The 25,315-nt window shown below is 46.0% G+C and overlaps 1 protein-coding gene across 1 annotated transcript in view; it reads left to right on the forward strand.

The window, feature by feature from the left end:
• plcg1 (phospholipase C, gamma 1) overlaps nucleotides 1–25,315 on the forward strand; it is a 128,150-nt gene that overhangs the window by 72,795 nt on the left and 30,040 nt on the right. Inside the window, 17 exon segments of the mRNA XM_052031441.1 lie at nucleotides 348–420; nucleotides 1,522–1,623; nucleotides 3,662–3,780; nucleotides 7,506–7,591; nucleotides 9,188–9,244; nucleotides 9,247–9,307; nucleotides 13,626–13,794; nucleotides 14,958–15,077; nucleotides 16,565–16,666; nucleotides 18,204–18,391; nucleotides 19,986–20,186; nucleotides 21,931–21,967; nucleotides 21,969–22,051; nucleotides 24,319–24,462; nucleotides 24,464–24,497; nucleotides 25,229–25,280; nucleotides 25,283–25,305. Of these exon segments, the coding sequence (XP_051887401.1) occupies nucleotides 348–420; nucleotides 1,522–1,623; nucleotides 3,662–3,780; nucleotides 7,506–7,591; nucleotides 9,188–9,244; nucleotides 9,247–9,307; nucleotides 13,626–13,794; nucleotides 14,958–15,077; nucleotides 16,565–16,666; nucleotides 18,204–18,391; nucleotides 19,986–20,186; nucleotides 21,931–21,967; nucleotides 21,969–22,051; nucleotides 24,319–24,462; nucleotides 24,464–24,497; nucleotides 25,229–25,280; nucleotides 25,283–25,305 (1,651 nt within the window).

Consider the following 25,315-nt stretch of genomic DNA (forward strand, 5'->3'; position numbering starts at 1 on the left):
AGGGGTGTGGAGGCTGAGTCATTGACCCCATTCAGAACAGATATTGAGGGAATCAAGGGGTATTGGGATAATGCAGGAAAATGGCATTGAGGTGGAAGATCAGTCATGATCTTGATGAATGATAAAGCAAGTCCAAGGGGCCAAATGGCTAAATCCTGCTATTTCTTATGTTTCTTTTATCTGGCCCTGAATGTTATTTTCTATGGGTTTTTTGGTTAAGTGTAGATAAGGATGAGTGACTCTGTAATCCATCATCTAAAGGGAAGGTTCAGCGTCCTTTGCCAGCTGCCAAGGCTCAACCCAGGTTGATGCCCGTGGTTAAGACTTGTGATCTTTCTGTTCCACAGGAGCTGTGAAAAGCTGGAACTCAGCAAAGTCTCGCTGCAGGATTTTCAGCAGTTTCTGCTGGAATACCAGAAGGTAAGTGGAACCACCTGTCTCTTCCCCTTTGCAGAGTTTTTTTAAAATTATTTATTCACAGTGAGACTAGCAGGTATTACCCATCCTCTGATTTTCTTTGAAAAGTTGGTGGTGAGACACTACCGTGAACTGTCACAGTCCTTGCACTGAAGCTCTGATACATCAGAATGGCTTGTTAGATTATTTCAGAGATCAGCCACATTCCTTTGTTAGTCACATGTACATCGAAACACACAGTGAAATACATCTTTTTGCATAGTGTTCTGGGGACAGCCCGCAAGTGTCGCCACGCTTCCGGCACCAACATAGCATGCCCCCAACTTCCTAACCTGTACGTCTTTTGGAATGTGGGAGGAAACCAGAGCACCCGGACGAAACCCACACAGACATAGGGAGAACGTACAAACTCCTTACAGACAGCAGCCGGATTTGAACCCGGGTCACTGGCGCTGTAAAGCGTTATGCTAACCGCTACACTACTGTGCCTGCCCTGTGGGTCTGGAGTCACATATATGTCAGACTGGATACTGCTGTTAGATTTTCTCCTTTAATAGAATTTTAAGTCAACGATATGAGTGCTTCTGACAATCCAGTTGTTACATTTCAGTTATTATTGACACCAGCTTTTTATTTGTACTCTAACCTGTCAAAAGCTGTCACCTCCACTTCCAGATATCAGACTATAGTTTTAGTATTAACCTTATATTTTTATTGTTTGAACAAATTGTTCTTTTATAGGATAGGGAAGGAGTTTAAAGGTTAATGTAAACTCAAGGGTGCGTGGACGAAAGTAGCTGTCCGTGTGTTAGTGTGTGTTTGAGGAATAACGTCCTGGAAGGGGAATTTCTGCTATTAACCCACTCCCTTCTGCTGCGAAGTAGGGTGGTGGTAGATAGTGGGGAAGTGGGAACGTGTCTCCCATATGGAAGTAAGACCAAATGAATCTGATATAAATTTGACACCCTCTATTGTCATATTCCAGAGTGCTTTTCATAGTCTTGGATTCTGCCTCAGTAACCACTGCTCACCTGACTAAAGAAACAGCAACTCAAAATTTGTACCCTGGACCAACAGTTTTGACCTTCTGTTTCCATCGTCTAGGAACTATGGGCGACAGATATCCAGCGGGTGCGAGAATTCATGTTCAATTACCTCCGAGATCCTCTTCGGGAGATTGAGGATCCATTCTTCTACCTCGATGAAGTAAGATTACTCTCAGACTGTAAAGCAGATCCTGTTAGTCAGGGGATTCAGTTTCTCAGTTGAGTCCTGCCATAATAATCAGGAGCAACAAACAATCTGCTGGGAGGAACTCAGTGGGTCGAGCAGCATCTGTGGGAGGGGAAGGAATTGTCGACGTTTTGGGTCAAAACGCTGCATCAGGACTGAGAGTGGAGAGGAGAGATGGCCGGTATAAAGAGGAGCAGGGGAGTGGTGAAACAGGAGTCTGAAGTGATTGGTGGACTGAGGAGGGGTGTAAGGTGCTAGGTGTGGGAGAGGAGGTGTGGAGTTGGGAGAGAGAGGCATTAGGATCTTGGCTTTCAAGGATGCCCTCATTAATAGAAGTGATGAGGAAGTGAAAGACTGGTTATTGAAAGCTACAATGTGGTGGGGTGGGGAAGCTCTGAGCAGGTTTCATCACCATCGCAGAACTTATTGAAAGCCAGCAGTACCTATGAATAAGTATGCCCACTGTTACCGAGCCTGGAATATAAGGAGATCCTCAGTTTGTACAGAGCCAGTTGATGTAAGCTCTGAAAGTATTTGAGGTTCAGTAGCAGACGTTCCTGCCCTTGTGTAAAGTATCCCAGGAAGAATTGGTGCCTTTATGGTCAGTATTTTTGGCAAAAAGATCCAAACCCTGTCTGTACTTGAGGAGAAAAGTGACATGGTTATATGGAAAGCGTCCGTTATGCTGTGGAGATAGTGGCACAGAAAAGGGTGATTTCACCAAGAGGAGAGGAGCCCAGCTACCCACCTCCCAGATCTAGTGTCCCAGCTATGTCCAGAGAACAGTACCCGGGCTCTGCACCAGGCTTATACTGCTGACTGTATTTTCTATCTGCAGCAGGAGAGCACTACACATGTTCAAAGTTCAAAGCTTGCAGCAGGTTAATTTGCAAAGTTCTGAAAATGTATGTGGATTAATGCCACAAAGAGTCGCATATTTGGGAGCTATTTATAAGTGACTTTGGCGTTTAAAAGACCTGTCCCTGCAGGTAGTGTAAATCCTGATCGATCCATACCAGAACACCATGTACCACCCTTGCTCCATCTCAACAAAGGTGAGCTCAGCCTTGAATGGTTTAGCTGATCCAGAGCGTTCTGGTAGAAGGGAGGTCCTGATCTCTATCATTCCTTGCAAAGCCTGCACTCTATTGAAGACAAAACCTCAGACAGTATGCCGTTGACAGTGTGGTGTTCCCATAGGAAGGCAATAGGGACACAAAATAGTCTCATTCCCAACCACCAGTCTCTGTCTCTCAAGTCGATAGAGCCTAGATTACTTGTACCCTTCACACAGTGGTCATTGGGCAGCTCAAGGCAGGCATGTACACTTGGGCCTCTCCAATGATGATGGTTGCTGTTGTGGTGTCTAAACCCAGGCGTCCAACTACACTGTTCACAAATGCCCTCAGAGTTTTCCATCAGCAGCTCATGGTCTTGCAGACATCGACCATTCTAGTCATCGCTGGTGTCCACCATACTTGGAGTGTGTGTGTGTGTGTGTGGACATTTGTTTTTCTCATCACCTCTCCTTGCCTAGAATTGGAATTTAATGACCTATAGCTCAAGGGACGCCACTCACAATACTGGTTTTACAATTCTTACTTGGACCTGTGCAAACAAAACTGTTGTGACAACTACACACAATGTCTGCAGAGGGCTGTCCAATGAAGGGCAAAGGGTCTCTGAGCACAGATCCAGGGGAGAACTAAATAGGAGAGTCAATCAATAACTGGCAGGCAAGGCAGAGGGAAATGGGTATAATCTCAGGAAGCCAGATGTAGTGGCTGAGTGATTGGAGATGGAATGGAAGGGGTGCAGACAGAACCTAGTGCTAGGGCTACAGAGAATGTGATGGTGTAGATGTGACTTTAAGAGCTGAGCAGGTAATTTTTATTCTGTAGGTGCCTACCTAGCACACTGCAGCTCAGAGTAAAGCAATCCATTGGTGGGCTCAGCACTGTGGCATGATAAGGTTCAAACCTTTCACTGCTTTCTTTCACTTTCCTTTCAGTTCTTGACTTTCCTGTTTTCCAAAGAAAACTCCACCTGGGACATGAGATTCGATCAGGTCTGCATGGAAGAGATGAGCAACCCACTGTCACATTACTGGATTTCATCATCTCATAACACGTGAGTATTTGCCCTGCCCTGGAGTCAGAATCAGCTCCATGTTAACTCCACCCACTAGAGAGGCAGTGTATCCCAACTCACCAGGCTTTTGGTGAACTTCCAAGTGGTCATGTCACTGGCACTTACTTTAACTTGAACCACATCATCTGGGTGAATTTTCTGCACTTAAACTCCGATCCCTTCTCTCTCTCCCCCTGCTACAGAGGGCAGTTCCAGGCCACAGACTGCTCTTCCTGCATCTTTCCCAAGTGGGACAAAACTTAATTCTGCTTCTCCTACTGTTGCCTTTATAGTGCAGGACACAGCAACCAAGTTGCTGGACTAGTTTCTGGAGTGAAGAGACATGAGTTCCAATCCCACCACAGCAGCTGGGGAATTGAAATTCAAGTCACAAAATAAATCTGAATTTTTTAAAAGAAGCTAATGTCAGTAATTGTTAGAAAAACTAACTTGGTTTCCTTCGTGTTCTGAAGGAAAGGAATACTGCTGCCCTTACTCCAGTCCACAAGTGTGGTTGACTGAGATAGTCTGTCATCCATTCAGTTCAATTAACAATAAGCAATAAATTCTGGTCCAGCCAGTGACATCCACATCATGTGTGAGGATACAGTAAACATATTTTCCAACTTGTTCAGTTGGCAGTGTTGGTGGAGAACAGTGGGTGATGCAAATAAACTCTGATAATCCAGCATACCAGGACTTTGGTACGGGACTGGAAGATTGTCAGCTGTTACTTCTATTAATACACCAATGCACTTTTAATTCACCTCTATTTTAGATGTTACACTGTAGTGTAATAAATTTTCTAGTGAAACAGGTGAGAGCAGGAAGCAAAACCTGGTGAGTTTAAAGAGAGCATGGACAATGGGGTCCTCTATGAGTTTAAATGGAGTTTGGGAACAGGGTCTTGGTGAGTTTACAGGGAGGATAGGAACAGGGCCTCAGTGAGTTTAAAGGAAGTGTGGGATTGGGGCCCAGGTGAGTTTATAGGGAGTGTGGGATTGGGGCCCCAGTGAGATTATTGGGAATGTGGGATCAGGGCCCCGGTGAGATTATTGGGACTGTGGGAAGTGGGGCCCCGGTGAGTTTAAAGGGATTGCGGGAAATGGGGCCCAGGTGAGTTTATAGGGAGTGTGGGAAACGGGGCCCCGGTGAGTTTAAAGGGAATGTGGGAAACGGGGCCCAGGTGAGTTTAAAGGGAGTGTGGGAAATGGGGCCCTGGTGAGTTTATAGGGATTGTGTGAAATGGGGCCTTGCTGAGCCAGATGCCGAACCACTGGGAATTCTGAAAAATGGGATAGCAGGTCATCGGAATTTTGCTGCAGTGTGGTACCACCTTTCCCAACTGAGCACAACCAATGCCAGTGTTGGCAGTTGGCTAATGAAAGCAGCAGCATGTTGAATTTGATAGGCAGCTCTGAGAGAAGTGGGGAGCATGACTCACCGGTTTGGTGGTTCCTGAAGCTCTGCTCTGCCCGGCTGGTCTGTGAAGGAGCTGAATCCACGGCTTAGCTTCAGCTCTCAGACGCCACACCTGTTGCTGCTCTGCGCCTCATCAGCACTGATAAGGCTGTGGACAGGAAGTAAAGCAACAAGAGCCCAGGGTCCAAAGGTAGATGGGAAGCAGCTGTTTCAACTGAACTCCTGGGGTGGCAGGAGGAAAGGTTTTGTCGTGTCAAGTGGTTTAAGTTTATATTGAAGCAATGCTACAACTTGTAAAAACAGGAGCGGCTGTACAGCACTGACTGTTCCTCACTCGTGCCTCACCCTTTCTCTCAGCACCATCTACCCTTTGTACTGCTGCATTCCTTCAACCCCTCTGTGTCCTTGTATCTATTGGTTTATCCTTCAATGTTTTCAATGACCTGAGAATCCACAGCCCTCTGGGATAGAGAACGGCAAATGCTTACAAACCCTTGGCTCAGATGCAAGTGGCTGGCCACTAACCTTGAGACTGCAGGTAGAAATGACTCCCCCATTGCATGCACTCGCAGTGCACGTTGTCCTCAGCCTCTGAAATGTGGCTTGTTTTTCTGATGCTGACGAGGCAGCAATACAGCCAGATAGGTTTCAGCTGCTCTAGAGGTAGCTTATATTGGTTAGGCCACAGCTGGAATATTATGTGCAGTTCTGATGCTGCACTAGAGGGAGGATGTGATTGCATTGGAGGGGGTGTGGATGAGATTCACCAGGCTGTTGCCTGGGTTTGTTTTCCTTCGAGGAGAGGAGGCTGAGGGGGCATTGACTGAGGTATACAAAATGATGAGGGGCATAGAGAGGGAAGCCTTGCACCTTATTGTCTGCCTGCACCGCCCTTTCTCTGTAACTGTAACACTTTATTCTGCATTCTGTTATTGTTTTCCCTTGATATAGATATCTTTTTATTAGTTACATGTGTATCGAAACACACAGTGAAATACATCTTTTGCGTAGAGCGTTCTGGGGGCAGCCTGCAAGTGTCGCCACGCTTCCGGCACCAACATAGCATGCCCACAACTTCCTAACCCATACGTCTTTGGAATGTGGGAGGAAACCGGAGCACCCAGAGGAAACCCACGCAGTCACGGGGAGAACGTACAAACTCCTTACAGACAGCGGCCGGAATTGAACCTGGGACGCTAGCGCTGTAATAGCGTTACGCTAACTGTACTACCTCAATGCACTGTTGTAATGTGAAATGATCTGTCCGGATGGCATGCAAATTTTTCACTGTACCTCAGTACATGTGTCAATAATAAACCAATTTACTAACTTAGATCGTGAGAAATGTTTCCCCATGGCAGAGGTGTCTTAGACCAGAGGGCAAAAGTTTAAGGTGAGGAGTAAGAGATTTAAAAGCAATCTAGGGAGGGATTTTTTCACCCAGAGGGTGTTTGCAATCTGAAACATACCTCTGCGTGAGAAAGTGCTGAAGGCAGGTTCTCTTAAAACATTTAAGAAGCACTTGGACAAGCACTGAAATTGCCCTGACAGAGAAGGCTACAGACCATCTGCTGGGAAAAGCAATTCATACAGAGAGGCTCTTGATGGTCAGTGTGAACATGGTTGGCCAGAGGGCCTGTTTCTGTGCTCTATGACTCTATGCCATCACCACTGTCTTCTGAGGGTAACTGGGAATGAGTAATAAGAACAACCTTTCCCACAAACCTGCATACAGATAAAAACACTTAGGTAAGCTCATCCGAGCAGCAGTGCTGTATCATCAGCATCACTGAACGTGTGCAATCCTGAGGTGTGGTGTTATTGAGACATTGCTGTGTGGCAACTCCTGACGCATTGATGCTGACACGACATTGAGATCTCGCCGGAAGCCTGTATCCAGCTGCCAAAGGCCTTTGGAACGAAAGAAAAAAAATCTGCTGGAAATCCGAAACAAATTTGGAAAATGCTGGAGGCAGCGTCAATGAGGAGAGGAGAGAAACAGAACCAAGGGCCCTTCATCAGGGACTAGAATAGTAGGAGTGCTAGTGTGCTAAGTGGCCGAGAGTCAGAGAAAGCAGAGGAGAAGTCTGTGAGAGCCAAAAGCCTTGGTGGACTTCAGTCGCGGAGATGAGCAGTTAGGTCATCCATTTGTGAAAATGCACCGCTGAACGAAGAAGATGTTATTTGGGATTTGCTCTGCCTCTGTGCTTTTGGAATGGTTAATGTGCATCAGCAGTGAACTTTCCTACCTCAGTGTCTGTGTGCTCTTACTTGCCATCTCTAACTCTCAACCTTTGTTTCAGTTACCTGACAGGAGACCAGTTTTCCAGTGAATCCTCGTTGGAAGCTTACGCTCGCTGCTTGAGAATGGGGTGCCGATGTATTGAATGTAAGTAAATTAGAGTGTCTTCTGTAAACCTATATGAATTATTTTGCATGGTCAACAGAAACCATTTGGGACCTCATTGGTGTCAAGCATTCAGGAGGTATAGATTGACTGGAAAGGTACCAGCGATGAGAGCCATCTGATAAGTGAGAAACTGGAGAAGTGGTAGTAGTCCTTCTTAGAGAAAACAAGATTAGGAGGAGATTTACTGGAAGGACGTGGAGGGTTTGGAAAGGGTGCAGAAGAGGTTTACCAGGATGTTGCCTGGATTAGAGGGTGTGAGCTATAAGGAGAGGTTGGACAAACTTGGATTGTTTTCTCTGGAGTGTCGGAAGATAAGGGGAGACCTGATAGAACTTTATAACATTTGAGAGGCAAAGGTAGAGTAGACCTTTTTCCCAGAATAGAAATGTCAAGTAATAGAGGACATGCATTTAAAGTGAGAGGGGGAAAGTTTAAAAGAGATGTGTGGGGGCAAGGGATTCTCTCCGACCGAATTCGACAGTTGAGACAGGTACAAAAGACATTTGGACAAATACATGGATAGGAAAGGTTTATAAGATAGGATAAGATATTTATTTATTAGTCACATGTACATCAAACCACACAGTGAAATGCGTCTCTTTGCATTACTGAGAATGTGCTGGGAGCAGCCCGCAAGTGTCACCACTCTTCCGGCGCCAACATAGCATTGCCCACAGCTCCTAACCCGTACGTCTTTGGAATGTGGGAGGAAACCGGAGCACCCAGAGGAAACCCATGCAGACACAGGGAGACGTACAAACTCTTTACAGACAGCAGCGGGAATTGAACCTGGGTCAATGGCACTGTAATAGCGTTACACTAACTGCTACACTACCGTACCAAGTTTAGAGGGATATGGGCCAAACGTGGGCAAAAGGGACGAGCTTAGGTGGTCACCTTGGTCGGCATGGACGAGTTGGACCAAAGGGCCTGTTTCCGTGCTGTATTACTCTATGACTTTATGACTCTACATGGACTCTGCTGGACCTGGTCACCAGAGGATATCAGAGTTTGACTGTGTTAGGCTCCTGCGGTGCGACAGACTGATGGTCTGAATTGAGGATTACATCTGAAGACTGACCAGTTGCATGGGAATTTGAAGATAGCCGACACACTGTGTAGAGTCAGCTCCTTTGGGAGGGGGGAGTAGGCGACAATCGCTGGTCGTAGTCCGATCAAGATGAAGAGTGCCAATAGCGATTTGGGGAGTTAGGAAGTGTGCAGGTGTACAAGGTGACTGATGGGGCAGCAGCCTGCTGCCTCACAGTTCCAGCGATCCGGGTTCGATCCCGACTTCCAGTGCTGTCTGTGTGGAGTTTGCACGTTCTCCCTGTGACCGCGTGAGTTTCCTCCCACATCCCAATGACTTGTGGGTCAGTAGGTTAATTGGCCGCTGTAAGTTGCCCCTAGTGTGTAGGTGAGTGGGAGAATCTGTGTGGGGGAAGTTGATGGAATGTGGGGAGAATAACATGGGTTAGAGTGGGATTGGTGTAAAAAGTCCTGCTTGATGGTTGGCGCGGACTCGGTTTCCTGTTGTATCACCCTGTGTGATGAACCATTGTGACTCTCTTGCAGTGGACTGCTGGGACGGACCTGAGGGAATGCCAGTAATTTACCACGGCCACACACTGACTTCAAAATCAAATTTAATGACGTTCTGACTACAATCAAGGAACATGCATTTGTGACTTCAGAGTAAGATGCCCTTTCCTTGGTACTTTTGATAATCTCCCTGGAACTTCACTAAGCAGGAACATTAGAACATAGAACGTTACAGCACAGTACAGGCCTTTCAGCCCACAATGTTGTGCCGATATTCCATCCTGCTCTAAGATCTATCTAACCCTTCGCTCCCACATAGCCCCCTGTTTTTCTATCATTCATGTGGTTAATTAAGAGTCTCTCAACTGTCCCTAATGTATCTGCCCCCACAACCTCTGCCAGCAGTGGGCTCCACACACCCACCACTCTCTGTGGAAAAAACTTACCCCTGACATCCCCCTTATACCTTCCTCCAATCACCTTAAAATTATGTCCCCCCGTGTTAGCCATTGTCACCCTGGGAAAAAGTCTCTGACTGCCCACTTGATCTACGCCTCTTATCATCTTGTACACCTCTATCAAGTCACCTCTCATCCTCCTCCTCTCCAAAGAGGAGAGCCCTAGCTCACTCAACCTATCCTGATAAGACATGCTCTCCAATCCAGGCAGCATCCTGGTAAATCTCCTCTGCACCCTCTCTGAAGCTTCCACATCCTTTCTATAATGAGGCGACCAGATATTACTGGCCCAGAAACATTTTTAGCAGAGGCTGAGGGGAGACCTTAAAGAACTTTATAAGATTATGAGAGGCATAGATAGGGTAGAGACCTGATTTCCTTTCTCCGGGGCCGCAATGTCTAATACTGGAGGGCGTGCATTTAAGGTGAGAGGGGATAAGTTCAAAAGAGATGTGTGGGGCAAGTTTTTTTACACACAGAGTGGTGGGTGCCAGGAATGCACTGCCAGGGGCGGTAGTGGAGACAGATACGATAGAGGTGTTTCAGAGGCTCTTAGATAGGCACATGAATACGCCGAGAATGGAGGGATATGGGCATTGCATAGGTCAAAGGGATTAGTTTAGTTAGATGTTTAATTAGTTCAGCACAACATCGTGGGCTGAATGGTCTGTTCCTGTGCTGTGCTGTTCAATGAAGAATTTGGGGAGAGTGGCAAGACCATAGTGGCCTCACGTACTTGGTCTGTGCTTGGCTGGAGTGGCTCTTGTGAAGCCGTGGTGGGAAGACTCCATACTGCAACTCCAGTGAGTTCTGGTGGTCGGGGAGGGGAAGGGTCACAAAATAAACCCTCCCCATAAAATGGCTGGAAAATCTTTCAGCTGGTCAAGCCTTCCCTCAGTCTCAAATATCCCATACACCAGATCAGTGGTGAAAATCAGACAATTTTATCCACAGCCTTTCCTTTTTGGTGTGACTTATTGGCAATTTGTCTGTGAAGGGCAGCTGCTCGTCTGAGTTTCTTTGAAAGTGACTTGGTCGCGCGTGGGTTACAAAGGTTGGTGAGAATTTGGAGTTACATTGAAACATTTTCGATAGATGCATTTACTCTTTTACACACTTTTAAAGTTTTAAAGTGTGCATTTACACACTTCACTCTGTAGTCTGTTATTGTTTTTACCCTGTACTACCTCAATGCACTGTGTAATGAATTGATCTGTACGAACGGTATGCAAGAGAAGTTTTTCACTGTACCTGGGTACAAGTGACAATAATAAACCAATACCAATTTATGCATCTGATGTCCTGATGCAGGGTTTCGACCCAAAACATCAACAGTTCCTTTCCTCCCACAGATGCTGCTCAAACCACTGAGTTCTTCCAGCAGATTGTTTGTTGCTCCAGATTCCAGCATCTGCAGTCTCTTGTGTCTCCAGTACTGTAGCCTCCTTTGAAGGGCTTGGGCAAGAGAGTCGGCCACATTGGCGGGTTTAGTAGCCACAGTACTAAGCACATAGTAGCCAGGGGTGGTAGTGGAGACAGACTGCATATTCACGTGTCTATCTAAGACCCTCTTAAATGCCTCTTTTGTATCTGCCTCCACTACCACCCCTGGCTACTACGTACTTAGTACTGTGGCTACGTTAAAAATGGGCGTCACAGGCATGCAGCAGTTAATGCTGCTGCGACACAGATCCAGAGACCTGGCATTGATGCTGATCTTGCGTGCTGTCTGTGTGGAGTTTGCATGCTCTTCCCAGCATTGCGTGGGTTACCCCTGGATGCTCCAGCTTCTGCCCATGTCCCAACCATATGCTGGTTGGTAGGTTACTTGGCTCCTGTGAATTGCCTCTGGTGTAGGAGGGTGGCAGGTTAAAATCAGGCCAAGTCGTTGGGCATGGAAGTAAGTGCGGGAATAGGATTGCTGCGCATGTTCCTCCTTCTGACATGGGAAAATATCAGTGATCTGTGGTAGCTAAGGAAGTTATCACCGTTACCATGTTCTTTTGGCTCTTCGTTGCGATTTATTTATTTATTTTAGCATTTTTCTTTTTCCGTTCTGACTAAAGTTCCCCACTGCACAAAGATTACAAAATTCTGACAAAATTCCCCACTTTCCCAGCTGAAGCAGTTTGGTCAGCTATAGTAAGACTTCACTGGACCCGTTGGGACTTTACGTGTGACCTGACCTGTTTGTGTACACCCACCCCCACAGCAATGGGGCTGAGATTGAGACCCAAGCGATTTCTCCTATCTCTGATTTTCCTCACAACATTAAAAGAGGCCATTGGGCCCCACAAATCTATGCCAGCTCTTGAGGTCGAGATGGTTGAGAGCTTCATGTTCCTCGGTGTAAACATCACCAATAGCTTGTCTTGGCCCAACCACATGGATGCCACGGCCAAGAAAGCTCATCAGTGCCTCTACTTCCTCAGGAGGCTAAGGAAATTCAGCATGTCGCCGTTGACCCTCACCATTTTTTGATGATGCACCATAAAAAGCATCCTGTTTAGATGCATCACGCTTTGGTATGGCAACTGCTCTGCTCAAAACTGCAAGAAGCTGCAGAGAGTTGTGGACACAGCTCAGGACATCATGAAAACCACCCTCCCCTCCATGGACTCTGTCTGCACTTCTCGTTGCCTCGGTAAAGCAGCCAACATAATCAAGGACCCCACCCACCCCAGACATTCTCACTTCTGCCCCCTCCCATCAGGCAGAAGATACAAAAGCCAGAAAGCACGTATCACCAGGCTCAAGGACAGCTTCCATCCCACTGTTATAAGACTATTGAACAGTACCCTGATATAATAAGATGGACTCTGACCTGACAGTCTAGCTCATCATGGCCTTGCACCTTATCATCTGCATGCACTGCACTTTCTCTGTAACTGTAGCACTTTATTCTGTTTTCTGTTATTGCTTTTCCCTTGTACCTCCCCAATGTACTGATGTGATGAAATGATCTGTCTGGATGGCATGCCAAAGATTTTCACTGTAGCTCGGTACATGTGACATTAATAAACCAATTACCAGTCCTATTCCCCTGTAACCTATTCTCTCCCTCTCTCTCATGCCCACTAACTCTGTCCTGATTCTCCTGACACCTGCTGTTGGAGTAATTTCCAGAAACCGATTAACCTACCAATTCACCTTTGGTAAACCCATCTGGTCACAGGGAGAACATGCACTCTCAACACAGACAAAAACCCAAGGTCAGGGTCGCTGGAGATACGCAGAGGCAGGACTAACTTCTGCACCAGGATACAGCCCTACTGAGATCAAAAAGCCTTTGCTGCCCAACTTCACTGGTTGACCTGACTGCACTTTGTCATTATCTCTGCTGGAGAGGCATGTCCAAAAGTCATCGTTTACATACCACTTCACACATTTATTAGTCATTTAAACTAGAGATCTCCTTCAGTCCAGTACTCCTGGTAGCAGCTGCTTTGAATTTTCAGGCTGATATCCTCGCAGCAGATTCAGCAGAGAGTTCAGCATAGTTTTTATAAACACTATTAGGCCCAAATCCTGACTTTAAACATCTGTTGTGGATGGCTCATTAAACACTGCCAAAGCTGTGTGTGAGAGTCTACAGATATTTAAGGGGATCTCTGTCACCTCTGTTATACCACCACGGTATGTCAGCATCAATCTAGTTGTTTCCTCAGTGAGATTGCTCCTGTGTTCTACCCTCTAGCATTGAGATCTCATAGCCTTTCACACTTACGCAACGACTATTCGTGTAGAAGTGAAATTGGGTGCAGGGAAAGTGTATCGGTCTTTTCCCTCTAAATTCTTCACAACATCAATGGGTTGGATCTCTCATTGTTGATGGCTGTGTGCAATCGAATTGGCACCGGTGTTGGACTCAGTAGTAACAGCACAAAAGCTAGTGCAAGATGAGGCAATGTTCAGTGTGGCCTGAGGTAGCACCTTCCTGTATCAGCTAATCTGGGGTTTGTGTGTCCTAGCTCTTAGAACCTTATCCAGATCTTATCTACGTCTCTCTGCAGGTATCCAGTAATCCTGTCCATTGAAGACCACTGCAGTATCTCTCAACAGCGAAATATGGCTGTTACTTTCAAGAAGGTTTTTGGTGACATGCTGCTGACCAAACCCGTTGACATCACTGCGGATGGACTCCCGTCACCCAATCAGCTTAGGAGGAAATTCCTGATTAAGGTCAGCTGATTGTCTTCACTCTTCACTGTTTGCTTTGATCTGTTCAGAGATGGCAGAGAAGAAATGTACTAGAATGTCTGCAGGAATGAGAGACTGGAGAGATTGGGATTGGTGCCCGTTGAATGGAACTTAAAAGCATACGAAATAGGAACAGGAGGAGGTCATCTGGCCCGTCAAGCCTGCACCGCCATTCAGTAAGATCATGGCTGATCTGGCCGTGGACTCAGCTCTACCTACCTGCCTTTTCCCCATTACCCTTAATTCCCCTACTATGCAAACATGTATCTAACTGTGTCTTAATTATACATAATGAGGTAGCCTCCACTGCTTCCTTGGGCAGAGAATTCCACAGATTCACTACTTTCTGGGAAAAACAGTTCCTCCTCATCTCTGTCCTAAATCTACTCCCAGAAAGATCTGGAAAGATAAATTAAAATTATGAAGAGGCAAATAAACAGTGACTGTTTACTGTGGCTGAAGGACTGATAACAAGTAGTAAGGACTTGAAATCCAAGCGTGATACGATACAGATTCAAAACAGATACGGGTAAATGCATCCAATTCTAGGCACTGGAAAGGATGTGATGGCTGTTCCCATTAGCAGATGGTTCGAGGACCAGGAGACACAGCTTCAAAGATAAGGGCAAAAGACAAAGGGGAATTTAGGCTAAGTCTGATTTTGACCTGAACTCACTGCTTGTAGGGACATTTGAAGCAGAGTCAGTCAGGGTTTAGGGTACTTAAAAAAAACAAAAAAATGTTGCAAACACTCAGCATGTCAGGAAGCATCTGTGGAAAGAGAAGCAGAGTTGACATTGGTTAACTGTGTCTCTTTCCACAGATGCTGCCTGATCTGCTGAGTGTTTCCAACATTTTCAGATTTCCAGCATCTGCAGTCTTTTTGATTTTAAGCGGGACCCAAACATCAGAAATATAAAAGCCACTTGCCAACAATCATGTCCTCATATTTCACAAGATTTCATTTATGTAATGTTCATTCTTCTATATATGGTGGGGCTGTGTGCTGTTTGTGTTTGGAGGTACTTGCTCCCCGCTGTATATTAAATACTTGACTGTCTCTTGTACATAAGGTCAATCACTGTCCTGTGTCTTTGAGTCTGGGCACTTGTCGTTCATGGCTACTGTCACCTTCTTTCTTGCAGCACAAAAAACTAGCCGAGGGCAGTGCTTACGAGGAAGTCTCGACCTCCACGTACTCAGAGAATGATATCAGCAACTCAATAAAGAATGGGATCTTGTACCTCGAGGATCCAATCAATCACGTGAGTGCCAGTTGTGGGATGTTACTTCACCCTTTCTTTCCATTTATTAATGATTACTGTTGCAGATCCTCATCTAAATGGTGTGTTCCTGCCATTTCAGGTGGGATGGTTTGGTTAATTTCCACTCATTTCCACTCACCTGCTCGCCATCTTTCTGAACATGGGCAGCTTGCCTCTCTCACTAACGAGCCTGGTATCACACAAGCCTGATCTTGGCTGCTTCGTAGCTAAGAACTCTCAGAGATCCAGAATCTCCCTGTCCCGGTGTATGTGGCTCAGTGGCACAGCTCACGGGAGCAGTGGGCGAGACAAGAACATGTCTGCTGTTTGTACCCCAATCGACCTGATCACCAGTAGTTTATGTTTCTTTACTTAAAGGTGGAATGTGGACGTTGATGGCAATTAGTTGCTCACCCACAATTGCCCCTTGAATTTCTACAGTCCTTCTGGTGAAGGTGTATCCACAATGGTCCATAGTTTGGACCTGGGGATGATGAAGGAGCTGCAGTATATTTCCAAGTCAGGATGATGTGTGACTCTCCTGAATCATTTCCATTTCAAGGTGGTAGAGTTCATACCTCTGGATGCTCCACAGAAGCCTTGACGTCTGTATCTTTTCTGGAGTAGTAAGTGTTTTGGGACTTAGTCCAGGAGTTTAGAATCGTTACTATCTACTATACATGTGATTTTTCCTGACGTGTGTCTGTTGGTAATAGGTCTGATTCTGATGCCCTGTTTTATCTCGAAAAGAAATAATTATTTGAGGCGCTTGGATGGAGTGTGAGTTTGTTTGCATAATCCAAGACCCCTCCCACCTCGGACATTCTCTCTTCTCTCCCCTGCCTCATCGGCAGAAGATACGAAAGCTTGAAAGCACGTACCACCAAGCTCAAGGACAGCTTCTTTCCCACTGTTATAAGACCCTTGTACGATAAAGATGGACTCTTGACCTCACAATCCACCTCGTCGTGGCCCTTGCACCTTATTGTCTGCCTGCGCTGCACAGTCTCTGGGACTGTAACACTAGATTCTGTATTCCGTTACTGCTCCTCTCTTTGTACTACCTCAATGTACTAGTGATCTGTATGGATGTTTATTATTGTCACTGTATTGCAGTACATGTGACAATGGTAAACTAATTACCAACTGTGATCCGACACTTCCTCAGCCTTATGATTTATGTTGGGATGTAACCCTTTCCCTTCCCTGTGGAAACCCAGGAATGAAACTGGAAATTCCACTTAGTTGTAGGGCTTCATTTGGTACAGATTGAGAATTGACTCCACCTGACACGCTATTCATTCCTCTGCATGTGTCAGATAAGAATTAAGCCCTTAAGGCATTGCTTCTGTAAAGATAACATATTAGCGTTTCTCTAAATCTTTGCACAGCCGGGTTTGTTTATTCAGTAAGTGTTGTTGATAACTGAGTCACTTGCATTGTATTCGCTCTTCAGTAACCTGTTTGTTTACCGGTGGTTTGCCCAGGAATGGAATCCGCATTTCTTCGTCCTCACAAGCCACAAGATTTATTACTCAGAGGAGACTTCGGTAAATCAGGCCAATGAAGATGAGGAAGAACAGAGGGAGGTGGGTGCCAAGTAACTTGTTCTCGGGCACGGAAACCTCCCAGAGGCCGCTATCTGTAGAGCCTGAAGGGGTACATGGCACGAGGTCAATAAAGGGGGTAGGTTAGCATTGTGGCCATCATTGGACTGGGAATCCAACGCAGGCTAACAGGCTCTTCAGCCCACTGAGTCCACACTGCCCATCAAGCACTCATTCACACTAATCCCATTTCTTTTTACTCTCCCCATATGCCCCTTAACTTCCTCCCGATTCCACCACTCGGCTACACACATGGGGTAAATTACAGTTGTCAGTTAACCTGCCAACCCTGGAGTTCAAATGCTATCTTTGTCTTTGGGTTAATTCATTACAATAATCTGGAATGTTTTAGAAACAGCCTAGAATCTGTAACGGTGACTGTGAAACTAGCCAATTGTCCTCAAAGCCCACCTGTTTCACCTTTGAGGGAGAAATCCTTGTAGTCTTTCTGTCACTCAAGACTCTCAATGATTGGTTAACTCACTTTTAATCCTTACAAGCAGCCCAGCAAGCCTATTTGCATGCAAAGTGCTGTGTGTATTTCTGTAACAGAATAGCCTGTGCTCACAAGTCATGGCAGGTTATAACTGAACAGGGAGTTGGTAGCACAGATTGGCAAGTTTCTGGGAGTGCTAAAAGCAGAAAACCTTGCATCATAATGGATAGGTAAATCAAATGAACCTACTGTTTCGAGTACTTCTCTGCTGTACCTTCTGGATCTCCCATCTGCAGGCTAGTTGCTGAAAATAAGAATTATTATGCAGTGAGTACCTAAAAATGTACCTGCCTTGTCAAGTTCTTGCAGTATTCTTTCCTAATTCCCACCCCTTTGTCTTCTCCACCTCTCCCAGTTGCACCGGAGGAAGAACAGATAGGTGAAGTGAGTGGGAGAAGATCTAACAGTTGAAATGTAATTATAAAATTATGAGAGGCGTAGATAGGGGACACAGTTAGAATCTTGTTCCCCAGGGAGAAATGTCAAATACTAGCGGACATGCATTTAAAGGGAGAGGGGGAAAATTTAGGGTAGAGGGGAAAAGTTTAAAGGAGATATGCGGGGCAAGTTTTTTTTACGCAGAGAGGGGTGGGTGCCTGGAGCGGGCTGCCAGGGGAGTGTTGGAAGCAGATACAATAGTGGCGTTTAAGAGTCTGTTAGGTAGACACGTGAATATGCAGGGAATGGAGGGATGTGGATCAGGTACAAGCAAAAGAGATTTCGTTTAATTTGGCTTCGTGTTCAGTGCAGACATCATGGACTGAAGGGCCTATGTTCTAACGCCATGATTAATGTCATCACTTGGCTGAAGTTGGAGCAGGAGGACAGGGGCATGGGAGGAAGTCCACGGGCGTGGGAGGAAGTCCATGGGCGTGGGAGGAAGTCTATGGTATGGGAGGAAGTCCATGGTGTGGGGAAGGGTTGAGTGGGTTACCATGTGAGTCCTTTGCTCTCTACCCACACACAAGAACTGTGTATGAACAGTTGTGTACCCCACAATTCTAATGCCTAACACCTTTTCAGCCCAGTGTTGGCACTGACCTTCACGTGACGGAGAAGTGGTTCCACGGGAAGCTCGGAGCAGGACGCGACGGACGACAGATTGCAGAAAGGCTGCTCACAGAGTACTGCATTGAAACCGCAGCGCCCAATGGCTCCTTCCTAGTGCGTGAGAGTGAGACGTTTGTGGGAGACTATACACTCTCATTTTGGTAGGTTGGGATTAAATGACCATGAGTGTGATACTGGGTGTGGAGCTTGGTAGGGAACCAATGTATACCAGAAAGTCTAAAGTCAAGTTTATTGTCATATGCACAAGTCCATGTGTGCACAGGTGCAATGAAAAACTTATTTACAGCAGCATCACAGGCACATAGCATCAGTAGTTTATTGGGTTGTGGTATAGAGAGAATGATGGTAGATCAGAACTAACTTGTAGAAATAAAATGCTATACAGTAGAGTCATAGAAAGAGTCACAGAATTATGCAGCACAGAAAACAGGCCATTCAACCCAACTCATCCATACCGACCAAGTTGCCTAACTGAGCTAGTCCCATTTGCCTGCATTTGGTCCATATCCCTCTAAACCTTTCTCATCCATTTACCCGTCTAACTGCTTTTTAAATGTCGTCTCTGTACCCGCCTCTACCAGTTCCTCAGACAGCTCGTTCCATGTACCCACTGCCCTCTGTGTGAAAAAGTTGCCCCTCAGGTCCCTTTTAAATCTTTCCCCTCTCACTTTGCCCTCTAGTTTTAGATTCCCCTACCCTAGAAAAAGACTGCCTACCTACCTTATCTATGCACTTCTTGATTTCATAAACATTTATAAGGTCATCCCTCATCACCCTATACTCCAGTGAAAAAAGTCCCAGCCTATCCCGTCCCTCCTTATAACTCAAGCCCTGCAGTCCCGGTAACAACCTCATAAATCTTTTCTCACCCTTTCTATATTAATGGCATCCTTCCTAAATTCCTCCATTTACAAACACTCGATTATGAGATTTTTTCTGTTTCGCCATTTTCTCTCTGGGGTACGTGTCTTCGATTCAGGAACCCACTTCTCAATGTAGCGAGTAGCGTACCACTCCCTGAGCACTGGAATATGCCACAATGGCCACAAAGCACTTTATGGAATTCTGCTCAGCGAATCGTTTTCCAGGAGTGCATCCCTTATGTAAATTCAGGAATGACAGTACAAGGAAGAGGATGTGACTACAGGGTTGAGTCATAGGAACTGATTTAGCACAGCCAAGATCTTTTAAAGGGGCAAATATGGTTCACAAAAAGATTACAGGAGATCTGTGGCAAATGGGAGGGTGTGTAGTATAAATGCGGTATCTGAAATGTAACAGGAGAGGTGTGTGTCTGAATATTGCAGAAGAGGTATGGTATTTGAGATGGAAAAGCAGAGTTGTGTGTGGGAAGTTATAGAGGTGTGTACGACAAGATAGAATTACAGCACATGAGAAGGTAAAAAGTTAGGTATGTATATGAAAGTAGAAGGACAGGTGTGTCATATGAGAAGGCACAATGTCAATATGGTAAATGAAATGGTCAACTAAACATGTGGTGTGTGAGAAGATAAGAGGGTGTGGTGTTAGAGAATGTTGCTAAGGAGACGAAATGGCAAAGATGGCTTCGAGGCAGGAGATGAAAGCCAAAGAATAATGTGAAGTTATTCAGCAAAGCCAATAGGTTGTATTGTCATCTCTCTTGGACCATCATGTTTATTACATTGTGAGCTTCACTTTTTATTTCCTGGAAAGTAAAACAAAAATCTTGTCTTCTTTGCCTGGCCCCCTCAGGCGCTTTGGAAAGGTGCAGCACTGCAGGATCCATTCCCGTCAGGAAGCAGGCAGCCCCAAGTTCTACCTGACAGACAACTTGGTGTTCGACAGCCTGTATGCCTTGATTTCACACTATCAGAAGCAGCCGCTTCGCTGCAACGAGTTCGAAATGCGTCTAACGGAACCAGTACCTCAGACTAATGCCCATGAAAGCAAAGAGTGAGTACGATCTTGGTCACCAAAGGAACTAGAAACTGTGTCACGTACCTTGTAGGATGAAGGTTGCATACAGCGAATATTACAGCGTCTTCCCATTGACCAAGATGCCTGCTGTTTTGGAATTGGAATTGGTTTATTATTGTCACGGGTACAGTGAAAAACTTGTCTTGCATACGGATCAATTCATTACAGCAGTGCATTGAGGTAGTCCAAGGTAAAACAATAACAGAATGCAGAATAAAGTGTAACAGCTACAGAGAAAGTGCAGTGCAGGCAGACAATAAGGTGCAAGGTCATAAAAAAGTAGATTGTGAGGTCAAGAGTCCATCTTATTGTACGAGGGAACCATTCAATAGTCTTATAACAGCGGGATAGAAGCTGTCCTTGAGCCTGGTGGTATGTGTTTCACTGTCTTAATTCCACAGTCCCCCAAGGGAGCAAGGGAAGGAGCCTCGCTGGAGGACAGTTACGTGTGCATCACAGTGTCCTGCGAGCTCAGCTCCCCCTTGTCATTGTGGAGTCACCCTTGGAATCCGTGCTGTGACTCACCAGGTGATTTCCTTGCTTTGAGGTGTTTTCTTTAGAATGTACGTCTTGCTTGCTTCCACCAGGGGGTGCTTTCTGCAACTGGAGCAACTTGACAGTGCCAGGAGGGGGCACTGTTGGTCCAGCCTGCATCCAGCAACCCTTGCAACAAATGCTTCTCTCTGTCACAGCTGGGTGCTTCGAGATTGAAGTTCTCAATGGACCTTCTCATAAGCTCCACCTGCTGGCACGTTGGGTGACAAAAATGAGCTGGGAAGCTTCCTCACACTTAGTGTCACTTGTACTGAGGTACAGTAGAAACTTGTCTTGCATACCAATCGTACAGGTCAATTCATTACACAGTGCAGTTACATTGGGTTAGTACAGAGTGCATTGAGGTAGTACAGGGTAAAAACAGTAAGAGTACAGAGTAAAGTGTCACAGCTACAGGGAAATGCATTTCAGGTAGACAATAAGGCACAAGGTCACAACAAGGTAGATTGTGAGGTCAGAGTCCATCTCATTGTCTAAGGGAACCGTTCAATAGTCTTATCACAGTGGGATAGAAGCTGTCCTTAAGCCTGGTGGTATGTGCCCTCAGGGTCCTGTATCTTCAGAAGTGAACCGTGTTCAAAATCATCAAAGACTTCGGCACTGATCAACAGGTCTCATTGGGAGAAAGTGGGGAATGCCGGGGGTGGGGGGGGGGGCACGGAGAGGGGAACAGATTTTGGCAAAAGGACCAGGGGTGGTAGGAGGAAGAACTTGTTCATGAGGGCGGAAAGGTTTGGAGAACTGCGGAGAAAGTTGGACAGCGGTACTGCTGTGAATGGTGCCGGGCCGAATGGCCTGCTCCCCTGCGGTCCTGCTTCTGCTGGAGTGCCGATCCAAGCCACATCCGGAAACTGCTACTGTCCAGCCTCCCAGCGTCTGTTTCCACTGGCACGAGGGTCGGTAACCAGGGAGTGGTCATGAAAATACTGGGAAAAAGAAGATAAGGATTTCATTAAGATAGCAAGGCTCTGTGGTCTGTAAGCATTGCCTGAAGGGCAGTGATAGCAGAGTCAATAACATGTCCAGCCTCTATTTTTCCAATAGCTCCAGTGATTTACTTTTGCCGTAGTGTTTGGTGCTGGATATGAGTCTCGATGCGTGTCTTTAGTGATCAATGAAGTCCCTTCAGGTTTTGTGATGTGCTGTTTTGTCGCTTGTTGCTCAGGTGGTACCATGCCAACCTCACACGGTCCCAGGCTGAAACACATGCTGATGAGGGTACCTCGGGATGGCGCCTTCCTTGTTCGGAAAAGGAATGAGCCCAACTCCTATGCCATCTCATTCCGGTAAGTGTCAACACATTCTCACGACCCTGTTTCTTGCCCTTCTATCACTACTGTTCACTTGCCTGGGTGGGTTGACCTCCAATCACACTCAGGAATCTCAACACTGTCTAGGAGAAAGAAGTCTACTTGGTTGGCTCGCCTTTCATCCACCCCGAATGTTCAATCCCTTCAATGAGGTCTCGTCTTGACTTTTCTGCCCCCTCACCTACTCCAACCAGACCCCTTCTGAACGTTCTGCTCTCCACTCTCTCCGCACCAACCCTGACAAAAAAAAGGAAGGGTCCTGACCCGAAGCGTTGACCGCCTGCTTTTCTCCACGGATGCTGCCTGGCCTGCTGAGTTCCTCCAGCATCATCGTGTTTTTCATCTGGATTCCAGCACCTGCAGTCCTCTGTTTCTCGAGGTCTCCTCTTAGCTTTCTCAACTGCAAAGAATATACTCCTAGTCTACTCAGTGTCTCCTCAACTGGCTCCTCAGTGCCACCATCCCTAAACTGTCAGGTATATACAGCTGTATATACAGGTGCAGCCTCACCAAGGTCCTTTACAGTAAGGTTTCGTTACTCCTCTGGTCAAACCCTCTCATTACAAAGGCGAACATACCATTTGCTTTCATAATTGCTTGCTGCACCAGTGACATGTGTACAAGCATATCTAGGTCCCTTTGAACATCAACACTATCCAAAGATTTAACAAATAATCTGCTTTTCTGCTATATGCACCATAATGGATAACCTCACATTTTTCCATTCTATTCCAGCTGCCATGTCCTTACCCATGCACTCAGCTTGTCCCTATCCCCTTTAAGCCTCTTTACACTCCTGCTTAGTTTAGTATTATCAGCAAACTTGGAAATATGATATTTGGTCCACTCAGCCAAATCGTTGATACAGGCCGTCCCAGGTTATGAACATCCGACTTGTGGACACCTCTAACTACAAACGAGCTCCTGTAATATTATTAAATTCACAAGTCCAATGTACGTACATACCTTCATTCCTACAAATGATAGAACTAAGATAAGATAAGATATCTTTATTAGTCACATGTACATTGAAACACACAGTGAAATGCATCATCATTTTGCGTGGAGTGTTCTGGGGGCAGCCCGCAAGTGTCGCCATGCTTCCGGTGCCAACATAACATGCCCACAACTTCCTAACCCGTACGTCTTTTTGGAATGTGGGAGGAAACCGGAGCACCCGGAGGAAAACTCATGCAGGCACAGGGAGAACGTACAAACTCCTTACAGACAGTGGCCGGAATTGAACCTGGGTTGCTGGCGCTGTAATAGTGTTACACTAACCGCTACACTACCGTTGCCTGCCCCCCCCTCCCATTTTTAGTAAGTGTTCTTTATTATCAGTCTTATGTGCTTCTGATGCCATTCAGCACAATACAGTGGAAGTATAGTTACCATATTGGTAACTGATAATGGATTTATTGTTGTCACATGTAGCAACATACAGTGAAAAGCTTTGTTTTGCATGTCATCCAAACAGATCATTCCAAACATAGGTACATTGAGGTAGTACGAAAGGAAAAGTAATAACAGAATGCAGAATATAGTGTTAAAGTTACAGAGAAAGTGCAGTGCAGGCAGAAAATAAGGTGCAAGGGCCATGACAAGGTAGACTGCGAGATCAAGGATTCATCTTTATCGTATAAGACGTCCATTCAAGAGTCTTATCACAGTGGGATAGAAGCTGTCCTGGTGGTACATGCTCTCAAGTGTTTCATATTTTCCACCCCAAGGGAAGTGGGGAGAAGATGAGAACGACCGGGGTGGGAGAGGTTCTTTGATTATGCGGCTGCTTCACCGAGGCAGCTGGAAGTGCAGATGGAGTCAATGGAAGGAGGCTGCCTTTCATCAGAGACTGGGCTGTGCCCACACCTCTCTGCAGTTTCTTGCAGTCTTGGCCAGAGCGGTTGCCGTACCAAGCTGTGTCGCATCCAGATAGGATGCTTTCTATAGAAGCAAAGGACTGCAGATGCTGGAATCTAGATGAAAAACACGATGATGCTGGAGGAACTCAACAGGACAGGCAGCATCCGTGGAGAAAAGCAGGCGGTCAACGTTTTCGGGTCAGGACCTTTCTTCATGGTGCATCTGTATAAAAATCTGATAGATGGCACTTTTGGCCACTGTGATGGCCTGGATTTGTTAGGAAGTTCTGGCGTAGGACTTGAACCCATAGCCTCTGAATTAGAGGTGACTGGATGAAGCACATGATGCCTACTAATTCCTTTGCTGCTTTTTCCACACAGAGCAGAAGGAAAGATTAAACATTGCCGTGTGCAGCAAGAAGGCCAGTTAGTCAGCCTGGGGAGCTCGGAATTTGAAAGCCTTGTTGACTTAGTAAGCTACCACGAGAAGAATCCATTATATAGGAAGATGAAACTCCGCTACCAATAATGCAGAAGCCTTGGAAAAAATTGGCACGGCGGTAAGTGCAGGTGGCCTTTCGCCTTCTGAGGCAACAATTCCTTCATTTAGCTCCCTTTTCTGTCATATGATTGGAAACACCCAGCACTGACCAAAAGTACTTTTAAACTTTGTCAACAAGTGGACCAGAGTACAAAGTCCAAGTCACATGAGACGCTATTGTTGAATAAACCTTTTTTATGTTGCTAATGATGACTTGGGTCATCTCGGCTATCACCATGGTAACAGCCCACTGAGGAAAGGGAGAAATATGACGTAGATGAGTATCTGGAATTTAATTCTTCAGATATTGTCTAACCTGAGAGTGAATCCTGGTCATGATTTTATTCGGGCATTCGTGTGGAAAGATTTCTTAATTTGGCAGCAATCAGCCTCCAGATCCCTCAACTCCTAGGAGTCGGTGCTTCCTGTTGTTGGACTCTACCCTGAAGTGCTAGGTAAAAATTTATCCTCAGGACACGGGCAGGACTGCCAAATCTGCAAATACTATCCACCCCTGACATTCTGGATGTGACGGGTGAGATGTACTTGTGGCTTGAGCTCCCTCTGCCTCGTGGAATGTTTCTCGGGTATAGAAGGCCAACTCATCCAACTGCCTTGGATCCGGACAAGCTACAGGTGGACTGAGGCCACAGGCAGAGAGCCTGGCCCCTCTATTTATACTTTAGCATCTTGATGCTTTGTGACAGAGTGTAAGTCTGGAAGATTTGACCCGTGTTCTCCTTCCCACAGGAGCCAGATTACGGTGCCCTCTATGAAGGACGGCAGTCGGGGTTTTACGTGGAAGCAATCAGATGCCAACATTTAAGGTCAGGATTT

This window comes from Pristis pectinata, chromosome 16 (genome assembly GCF_009764475.1).
Source record: "Pristis pectinata isolate sPriPec2 chromosome 16, sPriPec2.1.pri, whole genome shotgun sequence".
In the NCBI taxonomy this organism is placed as follows: Eukaryota; Metazoa; Chordata; class Chondrichthyes; order Rhinopristiformes; family Pristidae; genus Pristis; species Pristis pectinata.